At 39.1% G+C, this 26,272-nt stretch overlaps 1 protein-coding gene across 1 annotated transcript in view; it reads right to left on the bottom strand.

Annotated features, from left to right (window-relative positions):
• The window catches only part of NTRK2 (neurotrophic receptor tyrosine kinase 2), a gene marked incomplete at both ends in the record, with an annotated part of 194,013 nt that overhangs the window by 56,858 nt on the left and 110,883 nt on the right, over nt 1–26,272 (bottom strand). The window contains one exon of the mRNA XM_084224831.1: nt 22,269–22,457. Coding sequence (XP_084080957.1) covers nt 22,269–22,457 — 189 coding nt within the window. The remainder of the gene's footprint in view (nt 1–22,268; nt 22,458–26,272) is intronic.

Raw genomic sequence — 26,272 nt, 5'->3', positions numbered from 1 at the left:
CAAATAAGGGGGAATTCTACACCTTTGCTAAAACAAATTTGGTGAGGGAGAAGAAGTCTCCATTATGTTCAGCTCCTTGCAACTGATCTGCACAACATACAGCCCAGGGCCACTTGTCCTTTAGTGGATCATAGGCAATGCCTCGCCCAGTATGCCCCTGTGGCTAGGGACAGCCAGGCACCAGTCACTCAGCCAGCCCATGGTCAGTCTGTTGAATGGAGGTGTGTTTAAAGTAGCATCAGAGATGTCTTGATTCCACTGCACACAACAAACCCACAGGTCTGTTTGGTCTCAGCAAGGGTTCCTCCAGACTCTGTTTAAGTAAGGCCTTTGTAAATTCTCCCTAACACATATAAATCCCCTCCCACACATCAATAAAATTTTATTTTAGAGAAAGAGAATGAACACAGATACATTGATCAAAAGTTAACTATACAGAATGTCAGGAGCTAATGAAAAACAGAGACATATACTCCTTTAGGATAACAACAGTTTCCCACAGGGTCCAGTGTGATAACAAACTGTCAGAGCCCCAGTACCAACAGTGCCAAAAATCCACCACCAAATGGATCTCTGTGGCCCATGACGAGGTTGAGGACAAATTCAGTCTCTGCAAATATGCTTTCACTACTAAAAGCATCTTGGTCTTGACTTGATAATTATAGTGTGCTGAGCCAACCAGCTGTCACTAAGGAACAGGAGCTGCCCAAATGAAGCAAAATGCATAGATGTTTACTGCTGATTTCTCACACAATAATGAACCCAGTTACAGCCTTTTGAGGCATGGAACTGAAAGACAGTAAGAGATAGAGGAAAAAAAATAAGAGGAAAGGAAAAAAGAAAGAGCTCTGAACATTTTGTTCCAATCAGTTTCCATGAATGAGGAAAACACCAGGCGTGATTCAATTGAAGGATACCCTCCCATAGTCATGCTGTTGCTGGAGAAGTGGCCACTGGGCAGACACCTGAGACATATATTTCCCAAAGCACACAGACCCAGTCTTTGCCAAAACACGAACTTTCACTGATAGCAACACACATACATAGCAGGGCAAACAAGAAGAACGGCAGAAACAGCTGAATGAACTTTATTCAAGATCTGACATACAATGTCAGTATAATGAATGTGACCTAAAGAAGATTGTTACACTTATAACAAGACTGAGTTGGCAGCTTTGCCCAATTAGTACCAGTTCATTTTATGTTGATACCTAGTATACACATATGATATTCTGTAAAAGCTTAATAGATGTCGCCATTAATCATAGTCCTTTTTATCCCCTGTACTCTTTATATTTGGAAACTACTTTCAGTTGAATCTTCTTTAATACTAGTTGTAGACTGAAATTAATGCAAATGTAATTCTGGCAGTCTCTGCAAGACACCAGAAACACATGGACCAGAAAGGTTCTTTACTCACTCAGCATCTATATGACTACTGCTCTTAAAAAAAAAACAACTGTTTTGTTCCAGCAACTATACACCATGATATTTACAGCAACTTTAGCCTGCACAGAATTAAGATAGGCAAAATATAGGGGTTTTTTCTCCCCTTCCTCCTGAAGTTCAAGTTATCTCCCAGAGCAACAACTACCAGTTCGCCTGTGTACTCACTCACCTACTTGGGAAACATTTTAAGCAGCAGTAACCAACACAAACAGCTGCTGCATTTGTTGCACTGTAATGGCAGAGTACCCCACCTGCTTACCAGTAAAGGAAATTGTAAAAATTGCCATGATTTTTACTGTTACCAGTAAAAAGGCTGAATTCTTGTCTCAAGCTGCTTGAACTGACAGATGCAGCCAAGGAAATGGGTGTTGTCCCTTGATATGCCCTGGCGTGCACTTGGCTAAAACACTGAAGCCAAGAGGTCACCAGGGCAGCCTAACAGACTGCTTTACAGGCTGTGTTTGCTAACTGCTGCCTCCTGCAAGACCACCACCCGCAGGAGGGCAAGTACAGACTTGCTTTTAGGAGGGATGTGTCTGAAGTCTGTTGTCAAACTGGAGGGATGCTTTGCCACAGAACGGCCCTTAGGCATTTTCCAGGCCTCTGTGCTTCTAGGCTGTCATTCAGAATTTTAATGAGGAGGAAGGGTCAGAAGCTAACATAATTATTTATAAACCAATGTCAAGATTTGTTGGGTAGTTTTTCTCGTGTTTTCCCATGTACAACTCTAAACTGACTTATAGACTAGTGCATTGCCTTCAACACTGCATGGCATATTTATTCTTCCCTTTCTTGTAACATTTTCTTCAGTAAGAGAATGGTAATTCAGCCATATGTTCCAAGAATATAACAGGCTCTAACTGCAAAAATAACTATTACTGATTTTCATTTTTCCTTACAGAGAAACTACACAGAGACAACATTGTTTGCTTCTGAAGACTAGATACACACACACCACACACACACACACACACAGAGACAGAGATTAAAAGGTATTTATCATAAGCATTTTGGCAAACAACTCTTTTGAGGCTTCTGCTGAGTGAATCCCTGTATGACTTTTCCCCACCTCGAAAATAAGGCCAGAAATGCATACCTAGATATTTCATAATAGTAGTAGGGATTAAAAAAAAAAATTAGTTATTTTCTACTTGAATAGCGTAACAAAGCTATAAAGCATAAGTTATATATTCACCAAGATTCTTACTTGGTATATTTTGAAAATAATGGCGCAAATTCCTCACTGCCATCTTAAGTTCAAAACCTCAACTGGGAAGTCTTCAGATATGAGTATGACTGCAATAAATACTCCCTTGTAATTTTACTGATTCAGGCCTCCTTAAAATGTATTATAATGCACTCAAAAATAAAATAAATTGGCAATACATTCAGAAAAAAAAAATTTAAAACAACACTATTTCTCTTGCATTGCATTCACAATTGTCTTGTATGCCATGAAAGTAATCCTCACTCACAAAATGTGAGCTGGGAAAACAAGCGGGGTTCTTCCAGATTAACTGTCACAAAGAGAAACTGCTGAAGAAAGCAATTAAGAAACCCACAGCATCCCCTAATTTAAGACACATTAAAAAAAAAAAAAGAAAAAACTTGCCATGAACAAAGGAAAATGTGAGGTCTGCTGCTAGCAGTGCCCTAATTCTTTGCTTATTCCAATCTTTATGCTGTTTACAGTATTTTATGTACTATCTTCCATAAAAATAAACAGGTCCTTGGGGATTCACATACCACAACCAGCACTTCAAAACTACTCACAATAGCTCTCTTTCCACACCTTCATAGATGTCAACAAATGAAGATTTCGGAACAGGGGCTATGGGTATCATTTGCCTTCATACTGTGCCAAGTAGGCTTTTGAAATGCCAGTTGTTGTGGAAACTGGGGAAAATGGTAAATTGCATCCTAATGAGGGCTATTCTAGCTAAGCATCGGAACAACATAATTGGGAAAAATCTCTTTTCAATACTATTTTAAAAGGTATTTTCCTCCATAATTTACCAAGTTGAAAGCTAGGACAGTAGGTATGAGGAAGCAGTTTGAAAAATCTTCATTATCCTTGCTACTGTCCAAAAAGAACTGTGCTTTCACATAAAGACTTTGCTGAAAGCCCTAGGTAAGCACAGCTGTGATAAATCATGCTCCAGCATTTTTAGTTCAAGTCCAGCTCAAGTCCAGTTTGGCAGGATTCTGATATAACATTCACAAATCAGTGACAGACTTGTCACTGACATTGAGGGGAGCCTGAAATAGACAATCTCACAGAAACAAGGGATGTCTCACCAAAGAAATACCTCTGAAAATGAACAAGTTGTGAGTCTGAATAAGAAGAGAGTACACACATAGAAAGTGTGCTATGTGCTGCAGTTCTCCACTCAGTAATTAATATCTGCAGATATACAGGAGAGGAGGATGATCCACATTGTGGAATTTAGTGAGAAGGAACACAGGGGAGAGATAAAATACGGGCAGGGTGCAGCATGAACTCTAAAATATAGAAAGAAAAGGAAGATGACTAAACTCTTCCTGTTCAAAAGAAAGGGGATCTCCAGACCTTAGGTGATTAGTAGTGCTAGAGAGGTATCCCTCTATTTTCTCTCTTAAGCATTTTAGGTCCTGTTCATGCTTCTTTATTCTTAACAATGTTTTATACCTGCTCAGGAAGATAAACATCTGTCCTGCAAAGAATTCCCTTAAAGACTTTATGCAACATTTTACATAAATACTATGCCTAGTACAGAAATAATTTATCCATATCCAAACCAACACAAGCCACTTTTCTCTGCACAGTGATTTTTTTTTTCTGTTACACTAGATAATCATATTTGGGATATGTTTAGAAAAAAAAGACAGAAACTTTTGCTAGCTTCTATATCACTACTTCTTAATGACTCAACTTTATTTTAATGCCACATATTGCACAGCTGTGCCTGTTGGATATATTTCTGCATCCTATTTTGTTAGTTGTCCTACAATTTCAGAAACTTGTGATCTCTTATGGAAGTCTGCAGATGTAGTTCCCTCTCCCTCCCCAGCTATAGCATGAAAATCCATGCCAGAGCACAAGCTCTGGCACAGACTTTGGAGAAGGATGTGGAAAGGTTACATAATTTTGCAATAAATTCATTATGATCAATCAGCACCAGTTAAAACAATCACTCTCCTGGCCAAAGAAATAAGTGAGTAAAAGAAAAACAAAAAACCCAAGTCTTCACTTTTCTGATGTCCTGTTGCATCAAAGCACAGGTTGCAACAAGCTGAGAAAGTGTAATGTGCTTCAACGTCTTTTTCAGTTGCTATGGTACAGTTTCTTATGGAAAATTCCTTGTTCTGCGTGATGTTTTTCCTGCCTCATTTGGGATGGCAGAACCGTTCCTTGTGTCACCTGAGAAACCGGGCTGTCAGTTTCCACCTATTGGTGAGAAAGAAACTCATCAGCAGCAGAACTCAATGGAAAATTCCTTGGTTAGAAGTTTCTGCGCTGGAGGCCAACATGACAGTGGGGAGCAAGAACGGATAGGTCAGGGGATGAGGGTGCCACACAGGATATCTGGCTTCCACCTCAGGGCCAGACACAGATTTCCTGTGTAATCTGGGGCAAAGGATTTAATCACTGGGACTCCCTGCTCATACAGGCAGGACAACCAAGCATCCTTTCCCCGTTCCTCACCCTGTGTGTGAAGCCCCATGTCTGTAACCTGCCCACTGGACAAGCAAGTAGCTCCAGGTCACAGGAGTGGGGCCATAGCCCAAAAGCTCTTCAGGCAAGGGTTATGTGCACCTGCAGAGTCCCCAGTGCTTTGCACAGTGAGGTCTTGTTTGGACCACGGGGCTCCAAAGTAATGCATGGAAATAATACTAAGTGATTTCGTTATTTTCTATTTTTGAGGAAAAATATCAACATAGGCAAGGAGGGAAAACTCCAGCTTTACAGTGCAGCCAAATAGGAAAACCACTGGGCTTTTGGAGGAGATCTGCAATCTATTTTTCTGCATAGATAATACTGAAAATTGCCAGAAATGCAGCATAAAAATGGTATTATAGCATGACATTAGTGATACAAAGCAGTCAGGGATCAGGCCATTTCACTAGGGAAATTTTTTTTATGGACTAGTTGGAAGTAATCCGATTTTAATGTGACATTTTTCCTGCTGGAGTGCTTGCCCTTCCAATCAAAAAATAATTGGATTCCACCAGTTTTGATTCATGACATATACAAAGCATGGTTAAAAAGAAAAACTAAAAAAATCATTAATATTTTAATGCTGTTGGATACCTGTGGTACTTCAGAATGCCGAAATTTCCATGGACTCCCTATGGTGGTGAGAAGAGCTTTTGACCTCTCTGACCAAATGGGTTTTAAAAATAATAAATGCATAGGTGTTTGAAAAGAGACTTCTTTAGTAATGTCTGTCATGAGAATGAAGAGCATTCAAAATATGACAGTGCAAGTGCATTCCACAGGACAAATTTTCTGGTGGTGTCAACATTTAAAGCTCCATTGACTTCAGTGGGGTTTCACCCTTTAATCTAAGAAAGTTTGGACTTGTTGGATATCACTTGCAGTAACATACAACTTTTGTCTTTAAGAGTGCCTTATCAGATAAGTTCATCAAGAAAAATAATGGAAACAGGTGTAGGAATGAAAGAAAATATACTAATATTAATTAAATATTAGTCAGGACATTCAAAATTTTGATTCCTATAGAATTAATTCCAGCATAAAGCTTGTAAAAAATTCACTAAAAAATATTAATGATGTAAAATAAAGTTTTGAATATTTGGTGATTTTCAGATACCTTTTTGATTTCTAAAACAAACAAATTTAACATTCTAAAGTGGGAAAATCCTTCCCCTCCCCCAGACAAGCACACACAAAAACGCTCTTATGCATATTTTTGAATTATTTTCAAAAATTGAAATATTTTCCAAAAAATATTCATTTTTAAATATCAGCTTATTTAAATTTTATTGAAGATTTTTTTTTCTGTTTCAACAGTTCAAGTTGAAACCGGAGACAAAATTGAACCAAGTTCCCTCTGCTTCCTCTTATATTTTAAAGCAGCAAATAATCTTGAAATGCTGAAATCTCCCATGGGAGGAAAATTCTATTTTTGAACAGCTTTACTTCTGTGCGTTTAAAATCTCAGCTGCTACTGGAGCTCTGGAGGGGAAGGGTTTTACTGAGCATGGAATAATTCAGTAAAGGCTGTATTATTCTTGCTGTACAAGGTGGTTGGTAAAGGCTGCAGGGCCTTCCTATCTTATTTTGCATAATGATGGAGGAACCACTGTTTCAAGGCTGCTACCAGATGTAGAACTGGTTGCCAGTCTCACACACAGAAGCTGTGCAGGATCCATAGGGCACACAGTGGAGCACATCGCTCCGATGATTGTTTTCCTCATTCTACCAATGGGGACTCCCAGTTGACTAACTTTACATTCTGATCTGAATTCTGTGACTTAAAAGAAATTGCTCTGAAAATCTCTCCCAGGCTGAGGAAAATTATAATAATGAAAGAGGGATTCTGCATTTTAATTCCTAGGTTATGGCAAAGACTTTGTCTATGTACCAATCCATTGGAATAGCAAAAGTTTGGCATGCAGGAGTATTTTTGTGTTAGAACTCAGCATTTGGATTAGGATGGGCCATCTCATCTTCAGTAAGGATGGTGCTGTTATATCAATATTCCTAATAAAAGAAAATCTGAAGAATAGTTCCTCAGCTTTTCAGCAGCCAGTGTAAATTAGAACAGCTCTTAAATACCCAGACCCTTTGATAATCACAAACACTGCTGTGACATTTCCCTTCTTCCAGCATTCTAGTAATCTTCCTCCTTGTATTCCCAGGAGAATAAGTAGAAGCTGGAGGTGGGGGGCACAGACTGATAGGTAGGGGGCACAGACAGGTAACTGAAATAAAGAGTGACCCAGAAGAGATTTTTGCTTTTCATTTTCTATTCTATTGATCCTTTCACACTCCCCAAATCCTGAGACATTTATAATTATGACCACAATGCAATGCCATCACAGACTCAAGAAGACTTCCCTACTGAACATATAGAGAAGCAATAAACATCAGTTTAAAAGCTATAAAACCAAGTCAACAACCTGTTAGAGCCACAGTTACAAGGCCCTGCCACACCAGCCTCCTGTTCTCTTCACTTGGGGTACAGACAAGTGTGGGTAAATTCCTTTCTCAACCTGACCAGCCTAGTCAGCTATCGGGATGGAACACAGCAAAATTGGAAAACTTAATGAACCCACTGGTCTGGTAAAAGGCAATTAGAAAATCCTTACTCAAGCACTGTATGTTTAACAAGTCAGGTACTGTATCAAAAGCAAAGACTACTTGCCTAAATCCTTTGCTCTCTTATTCCTAATCCTGAAACCATGGAGAACAAAGTTGGTAGTGATTGTAATTGTGTCAAGTTTGGTGAAGTACAGCTGGAAAACACTGGCTTCATCAGAGTAAATTGACAACAGGCCCTTTGTCTTGCATATCTTTAATTTCCTTTTCCCTCCCCCATTCTCTGCTTCTTACTTTTTGTTTGGGAGTGGGAGATCTGTGCAATTTTGCTGTCTCCCAGAGTGACACTTCTTACCGGAGACCACTCCGGTTATTGCTTGGGTGCGAGTCATAGGATTTTGTATTTTCCTTTCTCTGTTGTCTGAGCATGAATTATATCTGTGGGATCTTTGTGACGTTGGTTAAGTTTTGTCCAGTCTAATTAGTTTTCTCAGTAATTGTTTCTTGCAGTTTATGTTTATGACACCAGGATCAACCTTAATGTGCTTGCTGGCTTAAACAGCACCTAAAGATAAGAATTGGTCTCCATACTCCCTGTAGCAAAGCCTGAGGACATATACTGTGTTCTGCCCATACCAATTGCCTGTTAAAGGTAACAACCAAAATGTTAGAGTTCTCATTGACTTTCTTTTGTTCCATAAGTTTGCTATAAAATGTCATAGTATACTTCATATTTTTGCATTCATGTACAGGGTTATCAACCTTCTCTAGATCCCAGTAACTGTTGGAAAGTGTGATCTTAGTTACAGTCCTCCTACAGCTTGCACAACTTAACAACACACACAAAGGATCTCAATAATTCAAGTGTATCAGAATGCAGAGATGCTTAGCTTGCACAGTATTAAATGGTTCATTAATTTACTGAAAAGCAACAAAAGCTAATTTGAAATACAAAGAACAGTAGTATCTGGATTTGGTTTGAATATGTTCGAATAGGCTTTGATCTACGTCTGCCTTAGACTGACTACCCAGAGAGCTAATATTCCATGCAAAACTCGAAGTCCAGGTCTGCACAGACACAGCCTCTCAGAATTTCAACCAGAAAGCAGAGTTGGGAATAATGAGCAGCTTGTGACCATGGAGAGTTTATATCCTAGCTTGCGAACCAGGATTTCCTTTCCTTATTACAAGAGTGTCAAGATCTAGGAAAGATTTAAACCCAGGATTGATATCTTTCCTAAGACTGCATTTCCATCCAAATAATTGTTTTTCTTTCTTAAAAATGAAAACTCATCTCTTGAGATGCCTTAACTAATGAACAGTGCGGATTTTAGCATGCATTATTGTATACAGTGTACCTGTAGAGAAACACCACAGAAAACATAACAATGTTTCTTAAAAGCTTTTGCAGACATCTGCATGGATGTATGACTGCTCTGATGAGGCCAAGAGCTCGCTGTGGGTGGGCACAGTCCCTTTTATATGATGAAAAATAACTATGGCACACAGAGGCAGGAACTCCATCCCAAGAGGAGACAGAAAAAAAAATCAAGCATTTCTCTATACACTTTCTCTCCATTGTTACAAAAAACACACAACGCTTTTCTGTTTTTTTCCCATAGAAAGTGCTGTATGTATTTCTGTGTACATATTCTGTCAATAAACACAAGCTGCAAAATTGAGATGGCAAAGCTGTCTTCTGCAGGAGCAGTGAATACCTGCGTGCTTTGTTCTGTCTTGAAAACACTCTGTCTTGCAGTCAAAAAAAGAAACCTTTCAGTCCAGAATAAATCTCTTACCAGTTTGTTTAATGTTGCCATTTACCACAGCCCTGTTTCAGATGTTGAGGCCAATCTCAAAACACACAGAGATCAATAGGCAGGAAAGACTCATGTTGGTTAAAATGGGAAATCAATTCTGGATTGGGCCTCTAGAGGAAATCTATCACTGCAAAGAAGAGTTTAATCTTCTCATCTTCCTCATTCAGTCAGAATTTGGACTTTGTGATCTTGGATATTTTTTCCAATCTTAATGATTCTTTGATTTCTGAAAGATATACTCTGTTTTGCGCTGTTTATTCCTCAGTGTGGTACAATTTCAGGGTTCTCTAAAATTCTGCCATGAAAAGAGGCAAAAAACTGTAGCTTTAAAGTGCAATTCAACCTCATGGTAAATGTGGGAAACCATTTCCAGCAAGCATATGTACTACATTAGAATGCATAGTGCAAAAGCCTTTAGCAAGTTGGGAAATAGTCATCTTCCTCTTCAGGTAAAAGAGCTAAGACAAAAAGGAAATGTGTTCTCCAAGAAGTTCTCTGTGATTTGAGTCTTAAGTCTGTGCTCTAATACCACATCTTCAGGATGAGAGCTGTGATTTACTGTGTCTGAAACTACACATCACTGAAAAAATGCGCTGATTTCTCCTCTCAAAGGTGGGCACAAGGCTAAAAGGCTCTTTCCTGCCAGGCTGAGCTGAGTACAGAGCTTTTGAGCTCCATGTCTGATGCCTGCTGGGGCTGGCTATGGCATCTGAAGGAGTCCAGCCCACTAATTCACCCTGCCAGCAGTGGCCACAGAACTGACGTAAGTTGAGGGACTGCAAACCTGCCTCTGCTTGTCCTGCTACAGATGGGGTCCCCTTCTCCAGGCACTTGGTGAATGCTCTGGGGGTTCAGAGCCCTTGGGGCAGAACTAAAGGATCAACCTGTAATTGCACTGAGTGTAGGACACTAATCATCCCTGATCTTCCTAACACATCATTGCCTGCCGGGACAGATGAGCATCAGCTCTCTGCTGCGATGGCTGTGGGTGTAAGTGGCCTTACAGTTGCTTCTGGATCTCTCTTCTCCTCTGCTCTCCTGGTCCTGAGGGTTTCAGCCATAGAAGGATATAAATATGTTGATGTTAATGTCAGGGAAGGTGTTACATACTGTTTAGGGAATATCTGCTTGTTTATTACACAGGGTTAGTATTTACTAAAGGACATCAGTGGGTCACCAAGCATAAGCCAATCTTTAGGTGTTAGAAGACTTGAAAGAAATACACAACTTAAGGTTTATTGGATGCTCATTTTGAAGAAAGGTTCTTAATAGGTGCTGCCATTTTCAGGTACTAGAAGGGCCACTACCATGATCCACTGTAGCAATTTGTCCATTTCTGAACTGAGTAGATAAAGTATGCAAAATGAAGTGAGAATTTACCACCAACGTAAGTAGGAATGGCATTACTGGGCAATGATAACACAAATAATTTAGTTCTCACCTGATTATACAGCACCTTTGCACACCTGCCATTGCACAAGTGAACTTCATGGATCAAAGCATCACAATGCCATTAAAACACAACACTGTGTAACAATGTACTTCCAACTCAGATGTTGGAGAATTAGACTACAAGCATTTCTCTTGCTCTTTACCACCCAAGAAGGAGCTTTTCAAGCTTTCCTACAGGTCAATGCATTTCTGTCTGAAGGCAATCCCATTGCTATTTCAGTCTCCACTTCCTTGAGTGGAGTCTGCAAATACTGCAAAACTGATGCTTTTCTTCTTATGAGAATAAAACAGGGACAATATAAATCGTGTCCTCCTGCAAAGTGGTTGGAACAAATCAGACATGTAATTATTGTGTTTTCTTTGCCAAAAGCTGAAGCTGAAGTCCTTGTTTCTTTTCCATTTTTTTCTCCCTTTTTGTGTTCCTACTTTGTGTGGAACATGTTGCACTTCATGGGTATTGTTTACATCTTGAAAGAAACCCTAAGAAACCAAAACCAAACCATCTAAAGAAATTGTTAGTACCCCTCAGAAATAAGAGTTGCTGTCTGGGAATGGCTTCATTTCAGAAAGTTTCTAGCTGAAACTCTGGCTCAAGGAAGTATTCACGATGACAATAGAAAATTCTGTCAAATCTGTCTTTCCTTCAAAAGGAATTTTCCTTCAAAATTATATAAACAGGAGATTTTTTAAAGTAAGATTTAGTTTCTATACAGTCTTAGGAATAAATAACAACATGATAGAGACAGCCACCCAATTTTCCATTCCTTCTTGCCATCAATGGGAAATAAACCAGGAGGAGGAAAGAAGGAAGGCATCTCTGAAAACAGCTTTGCTTCCCATCTTTTTAATGCTGATTCCAACCATCCAATACAACTCAGAGCTGCTCAAGGCATCCTCTTGCAGCCTTTTCCTGCAGCCTGTGCAACTACTGACTTTCAGCATCTTCCAACTACCAGTTTTCAAAGGCATTTAGGTGAAGCAATAATTTACTGGAATTTCCCAAAGTACTAAGCTGACTAAACCTCTGAATTCTATTGACCACGCTGTACACTTTGAAGCTGTTTAGGGCTCCTTGGAAACCAGTTGCTTAGTTTTATTTAGCACCTGAATGCTTTTTCAGTGGACTAGCTGACACCTGAAAATGGAATTTAGATTCCCTCAGCTGCAGAAATTTAAAAAGAAAAATCCCTAGAGAGAGTATTAGTATTAGAGTATTATTATATATAATATTAGCTATACAGAGATATGTTGCAATATAGAGAAACAGGAAATAATTGATATGCATACACCACATATTTTTTATAAATGCAAAACTACACCCCCATATACAATATGTTTTCCATTTAATTATTAAGTTGGTCCCCAAAGCTAACAGGCAAGTTGCTAGCCATAGGTAGGGCACAATGTTTCATCTGGAGAACTTTTAAGAATTTCAGACCTCGTTGCAGCATTTTGACTTAGGTTATTTGACACGTATTTTCCCCTTCAGGAGTTTTGTACTTCAATCCCAGTAAGTCCCTCTCAATCTGCAAATAATAGTCTTCAATTATTATGGACATGGATGGACAGAGATAAGACCAACCCAGTGTTCAGCTCATACCAGATCTGTATGCCTGAGAATCCACTCCACATTCTGACCTTTGAAGATCAATAGCCCATCCTCTGTGGAATGTTCTGCTCAACCACAGGCTGAGAAAGCCACTACTCACTGCCAAATGCTACTGAGCTGAAGGACTGCCTGTCTCTCCTTGTGTCCCTCAAACACTGTCCCAGTAAGCAGAGGTCCCTTCCGCATCCTTAACCAAGAAAGCAGAGGGTAGTGAAAGGTGTTCTCACTTCAGTCCAACATATCAAAAGAAAACTAGTTTCAGGGCAAGTGAGAAAGGGAGAGCTCTAAAAAATTATCATAAAATACATTTCAGCTGATGATTAATGATGATTAATGATGGAAATACATTCCCGGAATTGTCTACTCACATAATCCTAATTTTCATATGACTCAAAAATGCTGAAGTCAGGTACTTTACTATATAGAATATATATCTAATTTAAAATGGGCATATTGATTAAACATCTTCCACTGAGAAAAAAAAAATCTTATATTTTTTCTCCAGCTGATCTTGTAGAACATGAGAAACATATTTAGAAGTTTATTCACAAGCTAATGCTGACAAAAAATATTTTAAGAACATTACAGAGTACTTAATAATATTACCAACTGGGTTTTTATTATAAATAATAATTATTATTATTATTATTTTATCTCTGATAAAATTTTAAATGCCTGTTAGGTTCAGCTTGTTGTTGATCTACCCTGTGCTTGTAAAACAGATGCAGAGAAGTCTGAGACATTGAGGAGCTCCACAGCAAAAACCTGTCAAAACCAAAACTAGTAAAACTATGAACCTCAGTGCCATTTTTGCTGGGAAAAGCTTCTCACAAGAGATGATAATCAAGCTGCACAGGCTGCAGAACAAAAAGGCTTTGGGACATTAACCATCCAAGAGTAGCTGAAAGCTCAAGCTTTCTGCAACCCAGCCCTCATATTCGTTTCAAGTGGGATACAGGGGGAAAGCAGCTCCCTGGTAGAATTTAGTAGCCAGAGTAAAAATTACGTAGGAAAGAGAGGGATAACACTGAGCAGGTGAACTCCTGCTAGGTGCGAGCTGCTGTGCAAGTCAATACTGCCCCAATCACCCACAGAATCATGAAGGGCATGCATATATTCAGGGTTCTGATGGCTCCAGGCATAACAGGCCATCCAGGCTCCTGCCTGTGGCAGATCTGCAGACTTGAAAAGCCAACCACATGGTCCTGCAGAACACAAACTGCCAAACTACTCTCAAATGTCAGTCTAAAAGCACCAACGCCTTAATTGCTGAGAGACAGCTGCTGGCGAGAGCAGTGAAGATGTTAACACACTGCTGAAAACAGCATGGCTCATCACACTGTAACTGCAATAAATACTACTCTGTCTTAACCAATGCTTACTCTGGGTACCTGCATTCCTGATAATTTTCTACCAAAATTCATCCTTACTTGAGTTTGTGCTCAGGGCTAACTACATTTTTACACAAACATGTTACAGAATAATTATGCAACTTGATTGGTGATGAATTCAAGAAAATTAGAAGCAGGGTTTATGAAATACTTTTGGCTACAAAGTTATTTGTTTCTAAATTTCTCATACTTGAGTATTTCTCAGACTTAAAATTTCTCATTTTATTCTTACTTCCCTGCGATGCATGCTTCTAATTTAGCCAGAACTTTCTCTAAAGCAAAGAAACAAATCCAAGGTCAAATCCCGCTCCCATGCATAGGAATATTTTCAGAATGGATTACCTTTTCTTTTTCCCATTCACTTTAAGTACTACCCATGCAGGTTTCTGTATATAAAATCAACACCCATAGAATCTAGTTTGCAGAGTCTTAAAAGCATAACTTAATCATTAGAATATAAATTACTATTTGTCATTTATGTGTTACAGATTTAGATAGTGTTCTGGTGACAAAACACTATATGTATTTCTGATACATATGTTTTGTAAAATGACAAACTGAATGTGGCAATGCCATGGAGACTACAATGCAGTAAAAGCCCCACACTGCATTTTTTCCCCTTGAGTAAGAATACTGTCTAATTGCAAAGAATGTTTGAACATGTGTTTAATTTTACTTATCTTTCATAAAATGTGCTCTGTGACTGAAGCCCATAGCTGGGCTTGATGTAGACAGTGTACTTCAGTGCTCTGCTGAGGAAGAGCACTGTTATCTGAAGTCTACCCCACAAATTTAAGCAATTTAAAGCCTTCAATTAAGGCTTCACCTTAATTTTGACACTGGACACTTCATTGAGAGTGCATGTTTCATACTGTCTTGACTCATATTACGTAGTTGAAATGCAGACTTTGGATCTTCTTTGCTCAGAGGTCCTGGTAACATCTGCTATTTACCCTGAAGTATGTTTCATGCACTGTTATTTCCAGGTGGTAAAACACTTCTGCTATCCACAAAACAGAGATCAGAGTCAAAGCTGTTCTTTCTTGCAGTTGCATTTCCAGCATTTGGACTTCAGTGAAAATATTTTACTGAATAATCTGGGTCACAGAACAACATTCTGTGTGATGAAATGCAAATATTTTGCAGAGAGCATGATATCTTCCTTTTTTGATTGGACATAAATGGACTTCAAGGACAGATCAAGACTGCCACAAAAGTTATATCCTGGGGAAAAAAGTGATTCTGTGGGTTCACCTCAACACTAACTGATGAAATGTATAAGCTTTTCTTTCAAATTCTGAAACTTAATGGGATAAAATCCCACACTTTTCAAGTTTAAACCTTCTGCCTTTGGGAGAATTTCGTCCATCTGACTGGAAAACAAAAAAAATGCAGGTTGATTAAGTCTCAGAATAAGCAGCAGGAGTAAAAAAGTATCTTATTTCCCTAAAACGCATTTATTCCCTATTACATTTTATTAGTTGGGCAAAGGAAATAAGTGACCACATTCTTGGGAAAATTATTTGAGACTCAGAAGGTTATGGTCTGGGAGAAAAATCTCTTGCCCAGTTTTAAAAAAAATGTCAAAGGCAACGAATGGAAATACACCACTGGAAATACTACAACAGCCGTTTCTGACATACCTGTGACTTGATGAACTGTGAGGACACACATTTTAAGTAGTGATTGCAATCAGAGATTAAAACATGCAGTCAAACTACAAATATATTTAGTCAAAATAATAACATATAACTTCATTTATCTTTATATCCTTATTCTGCCAATAAAATACCTCCAGAATAAAACAAACAGTAGAATCAGGACAAGAAGTAAATATACTTTATATGTATTTTATAATCTCAACCTCATCCATGCTTGTCTTTCACCATATAATGTTTTTTTAGTTTTCAGCATCTGAAGAGTTCAAAGTGAGTGCCTTGTTAAACATCACAATCACAACTAACAATGAATGCCAGGAATAACAAGTTCAGCTTGGACAGAAAGGTTTTTCTTCCCAGTCTGGATTTCCCTGAGATTCATCAGTTTTGCTCCTCTGCATTCTGGCTGCTGAGGTCATAGTCTCTTTTATAGGAAAATGAACTGCTTATATATTTTCAGCTCTGCAAGCTTTGGGAGTTGATGGAAAATCCCCAGCCTCAGGGCTTAGCTGGCTGAGAAAACACTATAGCAGCCCTTTTTTTGTAGTCACTCAAATATAAAAGCCTTTCAAAAGAGATGGAAATGCTCACAGAGTGTTTGTCTTGGGCAATCCTTCTTCTGTGCACAGGGACCAACTTGATTAATTTTTACCTTATAATGTTAGGCAAAAATTACCCCTATTCCTCAGAACTGTAGGAAACTGCAGGGTGACAGACACAGTCTGGAATGAAGTCAAACGGAGACTACCCGCTGCAGGCAGTCTGTATTTTGCGCATTGCTACTTTCCAAAGGAAAAATCACCTGTGCAGGATGAGCAGCACCCAGAAACAGACAAATATGCTGACCTGCCTGTCAGGTCCCTGGAGCACAGGAACTGTCTTGGTGAATTTTATTTTTGCCAGCAGCTTTTGTTTTACGAGAGCATCATGTCCCTGCCTGGCAGTGAAGCTGAGCACCCAGTAAAGAAACCTGTGCTGGTGCCAGGCTCTGCTGTGAGTCTCCTGGGACAAGGATGCCTGAGAAATACAGACCAGGTGATAGCAGCTCCTCCTTTTGTTGCACCTACCCTGGAAACACAGACAACTATGCCTCTTCTCATACTGAATGACTCACTGATATTGATCCAAGGATTGGGAAGAAGGTTGTCAACATGCTCCAAAATTAAGAGAAACCAGACTGCCTTGTAAGGTGTGAGTGGTCAGAGCCTGGAAAAACAACAGGGTGTTGAACTACAGCTAGCTGCACCCTTCTGCCACCAGCCTGGTAGAGGAGCTGCAACTCAGTGGGCCCTCATGTCAAGCTGCTTCCCTCCCTTCTCTCTGGTGGCAGTGACAGGGCTGTCTCCCCACAGTGACAGAGAAGGGCCAGCGCTGCACACTCATATGCTTCTGCTCTGTTCAAATGCTCCCAAATAATCAAAGCTGAATTTTTAAAAGAATGTAATGAATAAAACAAAAAATAATATATAAAAGAACAACAACAACAAAAAATCCAGGTTTTTTTTGCTGTTTCCTCAGGTTTATGGGGTCTGCCTCATATTCTGAAATTTTTCTTCAGATTTTTTTCATCCAAAAGTGAAATCTGAAATCATAACCAGAATCCAAGGCCTACGGTTTTAAAAGCAAAAGTTCTGTACTATGAGAGTCATAATAAAATCATAAGAAAAACTGCTCTTTTCTTTTCTCCCTCAAAATTCATTAAAGAAGGTGGTGGACTGAAGCAGAGCACTAACACACAAAATCTGGCTATGCACATGTTAAAAAGAAATATATAATTAAAGAACAAGAAAAGTCAGAAAAAGATTGAGGTCACCCTTAACTAAATGGTGAAACAATCCCTAAAATGCAAAAATCTCTAAGCATAAATTGAAAAGTGCGATGTTCAGAAGGGGATAAAAGAAGGGTGCTCTAAAAACTTCTGCCTTTAAAATTAGCACTGCACATGCAATTAGCAATTTACTCTGGAATTGGAACTATGGGCTAAATTCATTTCTTCAGATCAGCAAAATAAATAAAAATTGTTTTAGAAAAATTATTTCTGCCAATTTGTAATCAGCTTCAGACTTTCCCTAATGGAAGCCAACTAGAAGTAAAATAGCTATTATCTAAACTGCATATTCAGACTCCTACACTTGAAAGGACAGAATCTGAAAATGCAGAAATACAGAATATACCCAAATTTCCCATATGAAAGTGGCAATCCACACCACACCATCTGAAATGCAATACCTATTTATAAGGCCAGTCACTGAAAACATCTTGCCACCAAACCATCCATTGACTAATCAATAAGCCTGCCCAGTACAGTACGCTCTTTTCCAACACTGAAATCAATGAAATTGACAAAATTGAGTGAATTGCAAGAACAGATTAGCTGGGAAGTGCAAACTGGTGTCAGTGCAGCTATTTCTCCACTATAGGGGGCCTGAAACCGTGAGCTTGCAAACCTCTTCATTAAAGGGCAAAGTTATAACCTTCCTTTCAGTAACACCCAAACAACCACAGTGACTTTGTGGGGCAGGGCTGGGAGTTACTGGGGTAAGGCTCAAAGACCAGTTTGATTCTCAAAATCCCAAAACCACCTGTAAGAAATTTCTTATCCAAGTTCTGCCCTAAGAATCTCAGCCTGGGCACTTCCACTGACATTTTGTGATCTCTCCTGAGGTTTGGCTTTTCCCATTTCTACAACACAACCATGTTATTTACAGACTGCATTTCCACCATTAATCATGGAAATCTAGCAGTAATGGACTGATACATTCCAAGTGCTGGGCTTCAAGTTAAGCAATGAAGTCCATAGCTGTTCCTTGAGAAAATGGATTTGTTTCTTTTGTCCTCTTTCAACTGGTCTGGCAGTCTTGGCTGAAAACTTCATCAACTACAATTTTTGTGCAATATGTAGAGGACTAGTTTTTAAAATACCATAATATTAATCAAAATCTCAAATATCTTAGGATCTGTGACAACTTATAAGATTAGTGAAGCTAACCATCTAGTAAAGGTTAGGATTTATGCTCCCAAGATATTACATTGTCCAGCTGATTTCAGGAGACAAAAATCTTGCAAGATTTGCCATCCATGCGAGGTTCACGGACCTGGTGATGTTGCTTCCCTACAAAGTTATGCCTTAATTTTCAACAGCAACAACTGAACCTTGTTGGTAATTCCCAAGCAAGAGGTTTGCATGTGGACACACCAGCACCTGGTTTATAATGGCTTAACTACAAAGAGAACTGTAGCATGTCCAGGCTTCTGGCTCTTTCTCACCCATCTGAAATCAGAATTTTCACTATCTGACAAGAAGTGAAAAATGAGAAATACCTTCTGCTTTCATACAAAAAGGAGCCAGGAAATCTCGTAGGTGTCTGAAACATGTCTGTGTACCTCAGACTGTATCATCTGAAGGTGAAAATATTCAAGATATTGGAGTGGCAGATGCACCCACCAGCTAGCATCAAGCAACAGAACATGGCATGGAAAGGAAAAGCCAGGAGTTCTGGGATAGCATGTCAGACAGATATATGCTGAATGAGCTAATGAGAAATACTGTTGGTTAAGCAGTAAATATCAGCCAATCCCAACTGGAAGGTGGAATCTTCTACTGTTACATCAGTTAAAGGTAGAGATGGGTGTTGCGCTGAAACGACAGAAATGCAGTCCTTCTGAGTGAGCACTGGAACTGAGTGACCACTGAAGCTGATGGGTCTTTGGTCTTCACCAGTTTGCTTTTCCCACCCTGAAAGCTGCATCTTAAGAGGAGGAAAGTGCTGTAGCTTTTAACCTGAGACAGACTCTTTAGAAGTCATCACTCTTTGGATTTACTTGTTCAGTAGTGAAAGGACCAAATTGCAAGATACAGTGATGGGATTTCAAATGACACTGATTGTAATCAACTTTTAAATTTTCTTTTAAACACATGCACTGCTAATTCTTTGCAATGAAGTTTGACTTATCTACAGAAAACAATTTCTGAATACAGTGAATCAAAATACGGCCTAATTAGGTAATAAAAAAGAAGCTTCACTTACTACTAAGAGCAAAAGTATTCCTTCATTTCTGTGAAAACTACAATACAATCTGTGTACAGTTTCACCTAGCTTGATGTCTCACGTCCTTCCACAGACCAACACACACTAAATACAGAAGTACCTTTTCCAGCATGACTGTCAGTGATTGTTGGGCTTCATGCTGGTGAACAATAGAACTCAGACAGCAAATAAACAAAGCTGTTAACTATCTTGCTGGAGATGAGAAACAATATGACATTTTGAGCTGGCATTATTCTATACAGGAACAAGGTACAAAAGTACTTAGGTTAGAGGTTTATAAATACCAGATATACACATCAGGAGGAGGTTGGCAGGTAAAGAAAGGACAAGCACAGCTCTGTAATAATAAACAACTGTGAAAGAAGGAAAGAGCATATGTGACATTATATCTGGGAAGCCCATTTTTGCCCAAGACAATTTAATTACACTTTTTTATTGGATCGATGCTCAGTGTGGTAGAAGAAATCTGCCTTGGTTTATACACTGCTGTAGTTTGCCTGATTCTCTCTGCTAAAGAAAAACCACCACCACCACCCTACCACCAAAGCACAAAAACTGGGACCACAGCAGCATTGTGGCAGAATGCAGAGGATCAGCCCCCCAAACCTCCCCAGAGCACCGCAGCAAAGTCCTGAAGCATATCCTGCAAGCATTTACACATCAACTGAACTTCATGTACTGTGATTAATTTCCCTGACACCATGTGGGTTTCATTGCAGCACAAAAAACCAAATACAGACTTACGTATTTTTAGGATCAGGACCTACTTAACACAAGTCAGCCATAATTTAATATGTCTGTACTAATGTGCAGTTTACTAAATGTGAGAGAATTCTGTATTTTAGTTCAGTTTGTGTTTTTCCCCAGAACAGCACGTATGTTGTTTCAACATTTATGCTGACGTTAAAAACTCTGCAGTTGCTGGTGTTTATTTAAAGAATTAAAAAGTTGCCTAGTGCAGCTGGGAACACAGGTACAGTAGCCTCATATTTAAAAGCATAGAGAGCACTACTGGGGATGCTGCCCATTTATGATCCTTTAGCAACTTCTATTTTTCACAAGAATTAATGTTTTAATCAGAATGCATCTGTATAATGTCTTTTTCATGCTGATCATATGTCACCAATTCAGTGACTTCCTTGTGATCCCACTGCATGTGCTGGGTCAGAATATTTGCATTATTATTATTATCTGCTGGTAGAAGAGGTAAATCAGCATTTCTAGCCACAAAATAGCACCACACAAAAAAAGCTATAGTAATAGTGAACATCAGGGAAAAGATGTTCCCTGAAAAAGACCTATTTTTGCAGGACCATCCTTCAGGACTCTGCTTAGAGAAACAATCTGGGTCTAAATAAGCATGAAGATTCACAAGGTAAGTGGGTAGTTCAGCATCAGTCTTTTTTTGCAGTGTTAGAAGTTATGCATTCATGTCATGCATGCATGCTGTCATGCACAGGTAAAAAAGGATATTTGCTACAGCACTTAAGTTTTGCACAGTTGGAGGCAAAGGCCTCCAACCTTGACAGTAAGCCCCTATGCTACAGTTTGTGCTAGAAAATGATATCTTTCAGCGTAGGATACAGAGAGGATGTAGTTGCAAGCCCAGTGCTCACTAATTATACTGGGAAACTCTAGAGTGACTTGCCAAAGAAACAATTGAGACTTCCAGTGACACTTCAGAACAACCTTCTCTGAAACACTTAGAGAACTTAGTGTCCTGATGAGAAATAGTAAGCTGTGCAGTTACTATTTATAACAATATCCTTTAGGTATTTTTTCAGTTTTGTACATTAATGCTAATCACTGGTTCAAACCCCAGCATTTCATATGTTCAATTCTGAAACTACCACTATGTTTGAAAATTAGCATCTGAAGTAAGTAATACTTTTTTAACTCTTCATAGCTCAATATGTTTAGCTCTTCATATTTTTTCACATTCAACTTGCCACTAACTGAACATGAAAGAACTTGTATGCGATACGTATTGTCTGTCATGCAACCTTCTCCTTTTCTGCTCTGCTTTTAAACATTTAAAATAATTTCTGTCTGTGGAGGTTGAATTCTACAAGGAAATTGCAAGAACTGAAGTTTTAACCCTTACAATTTTTACAACTTTACAAATACTCAGAATTGAAAATTAGGTTATATTAATATGATACCATGATATGATCTGGTGATGTTGATATGATCAATTTAAAAGTAGTGCATATGTAACAATACTGGCTTTTGCTTCTGGTCCAAGATCTATTTTCTCCCAAGAATACATGCAGTGCACAGGACTGGCCAAAGACCACTGAAATCAATGGAAAGCTACCAGTGACTTTAATGAAATATGGGTCGGGGTTTGAGCATAACACTGCTCGCTTCATTGCCTTGCCACAAAGGCTGAATTTGGCTTAAGACAGAGGTAAAGCAGTTCATCCCATGTACCTTTAGTAAATAGCACGCATTTAACCCCAGCATTCTGCTCCCAGGAATTTAGAGTATTTTGTTATGCTAATTCTGTTAAGGAGCCACAACACTTGCACAGGTAAAATGAATGATTGAAACACACAGAGTTGTTTGTACTTACAGGTATCTGGCTTGAGCTGACTGTTGGTAATTCCAAAATACTGCGGATTTTCAATGACGGGAATCTTTGTCATCCCAATGATGACTGCATCAGGACCCCCCTCAGAAGAAGACGGAGTGTTGCTGCCATTTGAGATGTGGTGGAGGGGACTGGCTGAATCGTCGTCATTGCTGATGACTGAAGAAGGACCTAGAGTTAGAAACAAAGATTTTCTTGTAACCCAGTGTATGGTACTCTTCCCTCAGATGAGCAATTTATCTTTTTTTTATTGAAGTTTTGGCCAGTTGTCCTCCATTCCAACCGTCAACCACTCTCTTTTTGTGCCTTGTTGACCTTACCTCAAAAATTTTGTATCTCTGGGTGCAGATGGAGAACAGTGCTTTTTTGTCCATTTTGTCCACAATCAAAACAAGTTTTTGTACTGGTACATCACCTGGAGTAAATGTCAGTGTCCAGCACAGTCTGTCACTGTGCAATATCTCAAAACTTGTCGAAATAATCTTGTCATTCTCAGAAATAAGCTATGGAATATGCACATTAACATTTTACTTTATGCCCTACTTGAAGCACACAGCAATAATCCAGGGAATGCCTGCCCTATCTGGCATTACAACAAGACAAAAGACATGGAGCAGATGGGCTCATCCTGCTGTGGGAAGCTGTTAATTTCTGAAAGAAACATGATTCTGGGCCAAAATCCTGGGGACAATTTACATAGTTCCAGAGGTGCAGAGAAGATGCTGAGAAGAGTAGAGGAGTAAAACCTGGAGTTACTCCAGAGAGGCCCATCCTATCCAGGGGACATCCTACTGGATCCCCAGTCCATATATAAATCTAGTCACCCTCCAGAAAAAAGTCTGTTGTGAACAGTAATTCACTGACAGTTTTTGTTTTGTTTTCACTCCATGCTTTGTATTTTTAATGAAAGTGCCACACAAATAAAACCCTGTAAATGGATTTAAAAAAAAAATATCCTGCTTGGCACAGTGTCCCACTTCTGTGAGCTGCTGGAGCCTTTGAACTAACAGCAAATCACTACAGATAACATTTGAACTGTTCACATCTAACCCTGTCACTTGAATTCCGCATTACTTCTTCCAGTTTTAGAAAACCAGAAGCACCATTTAGCAGCAAAGACATTTTGCCTAATATCCTAACTGAAGAGACAGCAGAGAACATAGACATTTCACTTAATTTTTCATCCACATTAACTAAGGTTTTTTGGGATGACATTCACATCTTTTAATTGTAACAATCAAAGACAATGCTAGAAACAGACGGACAAAATCATCCTCTGGAAGTGCCAATTCTGAAATAGCATCTTTAGCCAACTGCATTTAACTTTTGGGCAGCAGCAACAGCTCGAGGAAATGTACCCCCAAAGAAGGGGGCAGAAGAGAAGACCCTGAGGACAATAAAAAGCTGCGTTTACTCCAAGTCACCCAATTGCAGCGTGTTGGACTCCCAGACTGAGTTTTTGACTGGACAGAAGAAACACTGTAGAAGCAAGACAGAGCTGAGTAACCTGCCATGTAGATGGCAGCTGTGCCTGCAGGAGAGATAGGGAATGCAGAGAGACCAGCAGGACCACCAGCAGGTTCTGTATACACTTTACAGAGGACACGAGGGAAGACAAGCGGGATCCATGGCAGCAGACACACAGCTGAAAAACTAGATGAGAAAAAGGACAGTCCCAAGCACAGCAAAGAAAGGGCAGCTTTAAAGAAACTCCTGCTTTTCTGTGGCTCGCTGTATCATTAACAAAATTACTTCATCATTATGCATCAGGGCTTACAGCCATAAAACTTAAATATCCTGGCATGTGGCTATTCAACCCTGTATTTCGAGACACAAATATATTCACACCTCTGTCTAGCTTTTCTTTCTCCCCAGTTGGTTTAATGGGGCATGAGGGAAATGTTCTCATAGTTTGAAAAAGTACTTCCCCCCCTAGCCTGAAACACTAGAAGTAATTTTTCAAATACCTGGCACTTCACAGGAAAAAAGTCACTGTTGACAAATGTAAGCAAAGTCTAGATCTCTGCAATTTATCAAATAAAATACTCATACCAAGGCTGGTTTTGTCATTACTGATCACTCAGATTCCCACATGATTGACTCTACTGGGAAAGATGCCAGGATAAAGAATTTCTGGTAAAAATTTTGTAATGAAGGGCAGAGCCTAACAAATTGTGGGAATGGGCCACTCAGGTGGCACAGCCAATACTTAAGTCACAACACATTTTTCAGATGCATGAGTTTGCACAAACATTTGCAGTGCAACCCATTTAAAACTGCATTCAGGTTTTGGTAGATACCATTCTTACATCTCTAAACTTTCTGAATCTCTACTTGTTGCTCAAAAAAAGCAAGCTGTTTAATACTTTACTGGGAAAAAAATACTTTTACACTAATATACTTTAGTATGAGCATCAAATCCCTTCTCTCACAGCAAACAGGAAATTCTCTCCATTCTGAAACTTAATAGATGCATGTCTTTAAGTCCTTTTCAGTCCTGCCATTCTCTGCTGCACAGGAGGAGGCTCTTTTGTCAATGTTTACTTCCAGCATACATGCTGTGATGGCAAGGACAGGTGACCATTACACATTTCTAGATGTTAAAGTGGGATAATGACTAAGGAACTCAGTCTATTCATTAAATAATTTCTGCAGTGCCTCAAGATCCAATTTTGTGTGGTGAACTACTATTTTCAACCAGTATAAACTGCAAAGTGCTGCAGGTGAAAAGTAGACAATTGTTCTGTAAATCTACTCAATTAGGTTTACTGGTAAAAGCTAGTCTTCTGTGTGGTATGACGCACGTTCCAAGTATATACAGCTCTCTGATGTAGCTGAGGGAAACCTGGAAAATAAGGTGACTTTCATGTCAATTCCTGGCAGTACAAAACATAAAAATTCAATTCTAGGACCCTTGTTGCTATATCACTCTGTGATCCCTCTTATTAGGCATATCTCATGCAATGGTTTTTGTGAATAGTTGTTTGCATTCAAAATCCTATTCCCTGTCTATTTCTTCTCTAATTAAGACAATTAGAACCCCTCAGATGACTTTTTTTGGGTATCAGAGGGACATGAGTTCACATCCTTTCAAACTTCCCTTTTCCTGACCTTTTTTATCAATGTGAGCAAACTTTTACATGGACCATTTCCACGCTTGTTTATTTGCTAGACTATCAACTCATCAAAAAGTTACATTTAATTGTTTGAATGCACTAAGCCACATTACAGCTATAGACCAGCCATCTCTGCAGCTGGCTATGATATTCAGGTAATGTAAAAGCATTTCTAGGATGCAAGACGGGACTATCACCTGTGCTGACAAGGAATGAGAGCTGCCCTTTTCTGAACGGGCTCTGTGCTCAAAATGAAGGATAATTTCTTGAGGCACCTTGGATTGTGGTTTCATCCACACAAAATGCAGTCACTGAATTACTTGTCAAAGGTAGAGCAAGTATGGTAATTACACTCAGTCACCTACTACTGCCTCTAGTTTTCATAAAATCTACTCTCTGTTTTGCACCTGAAATCTGAAAATTTTAGACAAAATTTAGTAGTTTGAAGTGAAAGTCATGGGTTATCAGTAGTCACTAGCTACTGCCAAAAGCTGATTCACAGTTGGCTTAAGCTTTTGAAAAGACTTCAGAGACCTTCTACTAGTGTGCTGCCCAGAATGTTCCCTTGATATCACTTTTAGACAATTTTTCTTAAGAAGGCAAGTTGGAGCCAGACAAGAATCTGTACTCTGCTTTAGAGAAGATGTGGACTATCCACCACAGAGATTAATTTCTCTTCTATTTGATATTAAGTTAAGACTTATCCATTCTGCATCACCTGGGCTCAAGAAAAATCCCTTCTGTGTACAAAGAAAGCCTAACAGCTCTCTAAAACTGCTGTGATATGTAAAAAAACCAAGTCTATTTGAAACTGATGAGCTATAATAAAACCAAAGTGCCTCCAACAGCTGGGAGGGGAATTATCCTCAA

The sequence above is a fragment of the Fringilla coelebs genome (genome assembly GCF_963513975.1).
Source record: "Fringilla coelebs genome assembly, chromosome: Z".
Lineage (NCBI taxonomy): Eukaryota > Metazoa > Chordata > Aves > Passeriformes > Fringillidae > Fringilla > Fringilla coelebs.
Note: the sequence above shows the minus strand (reverse complement) of the source record. Positions and strands in the feature narration are given on the sequence as shown.